The following is an 8067-nucleotide window of genomic DNA, read 5'->3' as shown; positions in this document are numbered from 1 at the left end:
CGGTGCCACGGCTTGCCGGTCGCGCTCCTCTGGCTGCTGCCCCTGCAGAGGGGAAGGGGCGACCGCGCTGGTGCCGCGGTGGCACTGGGACGGGTGCTGCGGCGAGGCCGGGGGGGCAGGTTTGCTGGGTGTGCTGGCGATGTCGAAGCACGAAGTGGGAAGAAGAGCCCGCAAGGTCTGGTGTTGACTCAAAAGCGCTGCGAGGGCTGAAGCTACCATCACGGCAGAGGCTGGGGCTGGGCTTGCTCCGCAGGATGGCAGCGGGGTGCTCCGGCTTCCTGGTGGCGAGTGCTGTCATCTGAGTCACTTCCAGGCATCGTGGGGCCAACCCCGTCAGGTTTTGCTTCGTTGCTTCCCTTTGCTTGACCGCGATGGGGAAAACCAGGATGGGCTGAAAAAGGCAGAGGAGGTGAATGGGAGCAGCTGGAGGAGGATGGCTTCTCACTCACACAAGCGCTGGGTGTGCCAGGAGCCTTTTGGTACGTACGCCTGCTGCGGGGGTGTCCCAGGCAGTGCCCCTGACCTGGTAGGAAAGAAGCAGCCGTTGCCCAATGAAGTATTGCGGTACATTAACAACATAGATAAGCATGAGAACAGTCTTTTTTTTTTTTTCTCTTTGGTGCACATCGTTTAGCCTGGAAGGGCATTGCTTGCCCGTAGAGGGAGTGTTCTTGTAAGAAAAAGTGACTTAAACCTGGATCTCCAGGGACTGCTTTAGGACTTGGGAGAGAAGCGAGCACTGAATTATCGTCTTCTGTGTGCTTTTTGTGCTGCATACGTGCTGGGTGTTACCTGGTCTCTGCTGCGACTGGAAGGCGGTATGCTTGTTGGTGTGGTTTGGTTTTGTTAAGCTGTAAATGAGAACAAACTTGGGGGTGGATTGGGGGGAGCGGGAGGTGACATTGCTCCAGTTTTCAAACGGGGACTTCTGGCTGCCTGTGCTGGCAGTGTTGTGCCTTCTCTCGGCTGAGGGACTCAGCCTCTGGCAGGGCTACAAATTTATGCTTTTTGTGTGAAGCAAATATGTGAATACAGACATATTTTAAACCTCCCCTCCCACATATATATATATACACACACACACAGAGTCTTATTGGAAAATACCTATAAAACTGTGTCATGCTGCAGACAAGCCCTGCGACAACACAAGCACAGAGTTTCTTTAGTTCTCTGCCGGGGTGAAACGCACCATCCTTGCCTCCTGGGCTGGGAGCTGGGGACCACTGTGCTCCCTGGAAGCAGCTTACCGGAGGTGCACCGCAGCACTTGAATGAAATTTAATTATTTTTAGCTGGCAAATAATAGCTTTGAATTCCTCGGTTTCTCCTGCCTTGGGTTCTCTGTGCACGCTGATGCAGGACTGCAGCCCGCGCCGCCTCTGTGCTTTCGGAGGGTGCTAAAAGCGTTGCCGCTGGCAGGGCGGCGTGCAGCAGCTCACGTGCCTTCCCGAACACCCACTGCCCCTCGGCCAGCGCTCAGCACTTTCTTTACTGCTGTATTCTGCACCGGTTTAATGAGTAAACAGGGCTTAAAAGTTAAGTAACATAGTGTTCCACAGAGTACGGCTCAGATAAGAGCCCAGTGCGTCACTTCATATGATGCCAAGACTTTTGTTTTGTGTGGTGTGGTGGCTTTTTTTTTTTGTAATAGGAAGTGCTTTCTGCAGAGTGTGTAATGCATACTGTTTAAAAGTGCTGGCTGGCTTTTTCCCTTCCTGAAATAAGGCTGAGCTGCATATTTGGTTCCTCTATAATTCTCTTGAAAAATATGTATGTTTGCAAGAGAGAAGCAAACATGGCCCATCATCTCATTGAGATGAAAAGATTCCCACTGTCAGGTTGCAAGAGCTATTTTTGAGGCTGAGACCTAAATTTTTTTTCCAGTTTAGTTTATTATTATGTTTTCAGAGCTTGTGCTTTTGTAGTTTCCCTGCCATCCTGGAGAAGAGGAGGAGAGACAACAGGTCTTGTGTCATGGTCTGGCACGGGCAGCTCCTTGAGATGGCTAGGTCCGCCAGCAGGCCAAGGGTACTTAATTAAGATTATTTATGAAGTTTAATAGCACGCTTCCAGACTGCATTTTGCAGCTTCATGTGTGGGTGGTTAAGAACTATTGTTCGCTTGGGTATTTTTGATAGTTTGCCTGCGTCTCGGAGGAGGATGGGTAGGTGAGCTTGGCACATCTGGAGAGCATCACAGCTGCATTTTTGCTGCGAGGGTCTTTCCTCCGTGATGGGCTTTGCACAGCGCTCTAGCAGTAAATACAAGGACACTGTGGGAGGTGAAATGGTCAAAAAAAGAGAGAAAAGAAACGCGTTGCAAACCCGTTGAGAGCACATGTGGAGATTATTTAGAAAATACATCAGGGGACGTCACTTGCCTTGTCTAACGTGGTGTTGACCTGAGTCACTTTTTACCTGCTGTTAGAGTGGATTTCTAATTGCTCTGTCTGGTAGTGGTCAGCAGATGGAAATTGATTCACAGTCTTTGTGGGAAATACCAAGGAGAAAAAGGAAATACCTTGAGAGGCTTTTTAGACCAAGAACTTAAAAATATAATTGGTTTTCTATAGAGAAAAACATTATCTGAGGCATTCGGGCTGCTCTTGTGTTTGAGATCGTAGCCGCAGAAGTTAGTGTTAACTTGTACGCGATTATCAGATAGTGGACTTTGTATGACAATTTTCGAAATGATCCCGACCCCACGTCCAGCAGAGCCCTGATGCACCCGAGTGGAAGCCGTGGCGGTGGGTGACACGGGACAGCGCAGCTGAGACGGGGGCTGTTCCTAGTTTTTGGGGCGGTTGCTTGCGGTTTGTCGGTCTCATGGCCTTGATTAAGCCTGTCTCGTGGCTGGCAGCTGGTTGTTCAAAATCCAGTTTGAGCCCTTTTCCAGCAGGCGGTGGATTGAGGAGTAGAGGATATGCGTGCAGGATCCCGTATTATGGAAGGATTTTCCTCTGTGAGGCTTAGCTTGGGTGTGCAAAGTTTTCTAAACCTGTTTTCTGTTAAGAACCTGGCCACCCTGTTGCTGCTGTGTTTGTATGTCTTTCCAGTTGAGTTCAGATGCCATACTGGGACTTGATGTTTGTTTCTGGCATGTGGCAACGTGAAATCTAGGGCAAGAGCTTTGCCTGGAGTTGTGAACATCCAGTTTTGTCCTGTTCTAGCCCAAACTTCAGGTGGTGTCGCTGCATTTCTCCTTCACGTGGGAAGAGCAGTGCGGCCTCCTGGTCTTCAGGACAAAGTGTCAAGTGGGCGTCAGTCCAGTTGGCTTAGAAAATGAGTCTTCATGCTTGTGCCCTAAAAATTTTCCCTTTGCTCGCAGGTTTGGAAGCTCTGGCCATGGATCAGAAAGGCTATCGACGGGGGAGTTTCCAGAGCAGCACTAGTGATGAAGATATGCTGGAAATAGCAGGAGCATCTCTGGACTTCTCCATGGCAGACGATGACCCGCCGCTCGACAGGGAGATGGGAGGTAATACCCACGCATCTCTTCGCTTTCTGTTTTTCATAATGGCTTCTGGTAGGATTTCACGTTAGTATTTTCTGTACGGGTCCCACTGGCCTCTGCCGAGGGTGGGACTCTAGCGTTTCACGGCACCAGTATGAATAGTTTGCAGGATTCTGCACTGCGTTGCATCCATGAATAGACTTCTGCAGACCAGCTGAACGCTTGCTCACGTGCCACGTTTGGCTCCCAGCATTGCTTTGTAACGGAGGCTGGTGGGAGGCGCGTGTTCCGTGCAAAGTAGAAAAATCTCCTTAAAATGGTAAGAAGCGTGCGAGTGACTGTGTTGGGGAGGCACTGCTTGTCTTGTCTGTGTCCAGCCGCCGAGCTGCCTGATCGCGGGCTGTGTGCATCCAGTGACCTGTCAGAGGGGAAAACCGCTCTCTTAGCCATCTGTGTGGTTACTTCGCTATTAAAGGTATCCTCTCCCACCACTTCGCTTTTAGGGCTTCTGGATAGTCCTTTCTGGAGTTTTCAGAAATAGCTGCTGTAGGGAAGAGCTGGTCGGGCCACGAGGGAGGTGTCGTAAGTGTGATGGGCAGGGATGACAGCGCAGAGCGATTCCCAGGGGTTTGTGACATGAGCAGAAACTCCCCTCTCCCCTTCCCTTCTTCCTTACCTATAATTTTAAAGGCTGTCCGTTGTGGAGAGAATCTCGAAATGTAACGGTGCAAAGGGGGTTGGTGCTGAGCTTGCACGCAGCCTGAGACGCTGGGCTTCCCCTGCCACCACTCGTCTGTCCGGAGAGGGTCTGTTGCTGCCTCCTCTGCTCTGAGCCGGAGGTTGTGAAATTAATGGGGGAGGGATGAATCTGCATGGTTTTGCTGAGCTTTGGCACTAGACCAGCAAGATCTGCCTGATTTTTGTCTTCCATGAATTATCATAAGTTAGTTTAGAAGCAGAAATACTTAATTTTGGACAGCAGACTGCAGGTCTCCATGACTTCCCATAAACCACCTCGTCCTCCTCTTCCCCCACCCCTGTTTACTGTAGGGCAAAAATTAAGAAGAAATCCTTCTGTTTTGCTTCTCAACTATGTGGTCTGCCTCCAGGTAGTGCAAATGAAGACAGACTTCCTCAAATGTCGCCTGTCAGTAGCCAAAGCGACCAGCTCTTCTGCTGCTGGAGATCCTATCAGGAGCATGTGATTTTTTTTTTTCTACTTGGCTTGGTCCCTCTCACTGCTTTCAGGCTCAAGCGGAGGAAGGATCACTGTGTTTTTGTAGCAGTTGCATTAACTGAGTGATAAGCATTGGTTTGTGGTTAAAAATCCTCTGTCCCTGCGCAAAGGGGACGCATGGAAGATGTACATCCCGAGTGTGTTGTCTCCTGGGTTCCGTCCAGCGCGAAGGAGGGTGGCTGGCACACAGGGGTCAGCTGCGGTGCAGGTAGCGGGCAGTGTGCTCCCTCCAACCTGAGCCGGTGGTGGAAGTGACTTCTGGAACTGGGCACGTCGGGGAGGAGTCCGCTTCAAAACTCCTCGCACAGAGCTTGAAATAATGACTTGTGACCGAATTTACTTCTGAAGATCTATTAATTACTAGAATGTGCAGAATTAGGTACACAGAAATAATCACATGTTGGTAAGGGAATTGTAAATTCATGTTCTCTTACCTGCTGGTGAGGACTGCTTTTTCTATAGCCATTGGGGTACCAGCTGTCTGAAGTTAAACGTGTGCTCATGTTTAATATTTAGAGAGAAGGAGCTGAATTCTTTAACTTCTTGTAAGGAAATTATTATTCTATGGAGCTTAGAAGCAGCAGTGGGTAATTTGAGCTGAGTTTAATTTTGCTGCTGGCCTGAAACAGCACTCGGTTGTTTCCCTCCTTGCTTAAATAGGCTTTTCCTGTCTCCGCTCAGGGCGTTTAAAGGCCTGTGGCTACTTCTCTGAAAAAAGCGGGGGTCCGCCCCGCTGGCACGTGCGGCTTGGAGTGATGGTGGGGGGCTGCCCGGAGAGGAGCGGTCCCCCTGGAAGAGGCTCTCTCTGTCGGCAGGATGCTTAAGTCCTCCGGGGGGTTGTGCGTGTGTGTTTGACACACACGTAAAAGAGGAAATTTAAAAGGGGGAAGAGTTGCTTGCCCAAATACCAGTTTCAGTTCACTCTACAAATTTCCCCTACTGACTTCAGGAAATGTTTGCTGGCAAATGTTTGGGTGCCAGGCCCGCAACCTGAAGATGTGGTGGCACAGGCTTGACCGGAGCTGGAGAGGTGGTAACTGAGGTTCTGCCATGGTGGAGTTGCCTCCAAACCTCCGGCTGGGACCCGCTGCTTTTGCTGTCTGGCGTGTTGTCGGATGGGGGTGAGTTAGTGACACCTTCTGGAACCAGAACTCAGCCCTCTCTTACCACCTTCTCCAAGACTGTCAAACTCTCCTGCAAGAGTGGTGGCATCTCACGTTGAAAAAACAGCCACAACTGGAGCTTATAGATCCTGTCAGGTGTCCAGAGGAGGAAGGGTCACCTGCTGCTTGGTAGATTTGTGAATCTGGAGTGCATTTGGTAGCCAGTGCTCCTCTGTGCTTTCCTTATGAGCCCTTGACTAATGAGTGACAGGACTCTCGTACTGTGTCAGGTCCCCGTTGGGAACCACCAGCCTTGCCTGCTGCCTGGAACACAGGATGCTTGTGTTGAAAAGTGTCTTCACGTAGGATCTAGACTGACTATGAGACTCTGTTCCTAACTGATATTTTCAAGAATGCACCTGATTCCCAAAGGCTGGAGCTCTTTAAGACCTTGAGTCAAAACGTGGATATTCCAAGCACGTCAGGCTTCGTTCAGTCAAAACGATTTAAAATGGACTGCAGTGGCTTTTCACGCCTGCTACTGTGCTGTTTGTGTTGTTGAAAACTCACTGAGTAGCACATTCTCTCACTCTTATCTTCTGTGGTTTGGACTTCAGCATTTCGTCAATAAAAGGTAACAGATAAGACTTCCCTTGACTCCCCTTCTTGCTCCCCCCCCTGTTAAGTTGTGCTTGGGAATCAAACTTGGCTTTTTGATAAAGTCCCTGATACCTTTCTAGTTTTCCTTGTTGTACCGACGTGATGGTATTACGCCAGGCAGCAAGTGAATCTTAGCGGTGCTTTCTCAAAGTTGCAGGGTTAGTGAAGCTTAGTTTCATACGGATTTTTGTTTTTATCCACTAGCCCTGTCCTTGTCTATGCTCTCCAGACGTGCTTGCTCTATGCCGTGGGAGGTGGAGGTGGGTGGCGTAGCTAGCTGCAGCGTTGGGGTGGCCAGCTGGCTGCTGCTCTCGGAAGGGTTCAATACCTTTCCTTGGTTTGCTAGCCAGGGGATTTCACTCAGCTGCTGCACCTCTGGCGGGTTAGACTAATTGACCCATCCATTAGAAGTGCTAAAGGGCCAACCTCTGAGAACGATCCCTGGGCTGGGAGATGTCTCCCCTGGCCTTTTTCTTCAGCCGCCTTCCTCCTTGACCTCCAGCCAGAGGCCCACGATTGTCGGAGCAGCCTCCGGCCAGCGTATCAGGTGAGAGCAAAGTCAAGGTTTGCTAGGGTGTAGCGTTTCAGACTTGCCGGGCAATGTTTAAATGACAAGCTATCACTAGCAAATTGGAGCGAGAAGAACTTAATCACCAGCCCCTTTGAGCTCTTATGTACATTGAATGGCAAGATAAAAGAGTGCTCACGGGGCCGGGGAGGGGTTGGGGAGAGCACTCTGAAGTATTGCCTATGCAGAGAGGACAAAAGAAAAATTCAGGGCTTGCCTGCCTGCCTTCTGGAAAGACAGTGAGCAAAGAGCATGGCTACTAGCCATTTAGCAAGCAAGATGTCAACTGGGTGGGAAAAGAGAGTTTGTTTTTTTTGTTTTCAGTACATCTGTGACTGACCCACCAATGTCAGGAAACTCCGTTGATAAATGTGTGTTTTCCTGTGCTGAAGCTTGACTTGGTCCAGACTGTTGAGAACCTGCGGGTGCAGAGCAGGGTACGTCCCAGGCTGGTGTGCCAGGAGCATCACCGGTCTGACGCGGTTAACTGGGCGCTTGTGTCTGGGGCGTCCCCCCGCAGACAGACTGTGGGTGAGGCGGTTGAGTGCCGGGTTTGCCAGATCTTTGGGGTTGGACTGTCGGGGTAAAGGGGATCTGGAGGTCTGAGTGCATAGCTTCAACCTGCCTGACTTCGAGGGCTTATGAGAGCAAAGAGCGTTAGCAACGAGCTGTTCTCCATCTTAAAGCCCTTGCGCAGTCAGCTTCAGCTGTCTGCAATACTGAGTCTGTGCAGCACAGCAAACAGGCAGATTTTAGTCCTGGGGAATATATTCTGCCAGATAAAACGTCCTGAGCGCTGCCAGAGCGGCTCCGCTTGCAGCTTTGGGGTGCAGCCTCTGTTCTGGGCCTGTCGGGAGTCACGATCCCTGGACGTAGCCAGCTTTCTCTGTCCTTGCCTGCCTGCAAGCGCGAACCTCTCCCTGTGCCGCTCAAATCCTGCCTCTTCCAGCGAGGTGCAAGGGCCGGCTCATGTGACGGCCGCCGGTGACGACACGCCGGGCGTGCGGGGAGGGCCCGGCGCTGCCGCCGACTCGTCTTTGGCCGGGG

The 8067-nt window shown here is 50.8% G+C and overlaps 1 protein-coding gene across 1 annotated transcript in view; it reads left to right on the top strand.

Annotated features, from left to right (window-relative positions):
• CLCN5 (chloride channel, voltage-sensitive 5) overlaps window positions 1-8067 on the top strand; it is a 40809-nt gene that overhangs the window by 9881 nt on the left and 22861 nt on the right. Inside the window, exon 2 of the mRNA XM_009334694.1 lies at window positions 3327-3476. Coding sequence (XP_009332969.1) covers window positions 3344-3476 — 133 coding nt within the window. The 5' untranslated portion in view covers window positions 3327-3343. The remainder of the gene's footprint in view (window positions 1-3326; window positions 3477-8067) is intronic.

This window comes from Pygoscelis adeliae, unplaced genomic scaffold, assembly GCF_000699105.1.
Source record: "Pygoscelis adeliae isolate BGI_AS28 unplaced genomic scaffold, ASM69910v1 Scaffold412, whole genome shotgun sequence".
NCBI classification, from domain to species: Eukaryota; Metazoa; Chordata; class Aves; order Sphenisciformes; family Spheniscidae; genus Pygoscelis; species Pygoscelis adeliae.
The sequence above is the reverse complement of the archived record's forward strand: the minus strand, read 5'-3'. Positions and strand labels throughout refer to the sequence as shown.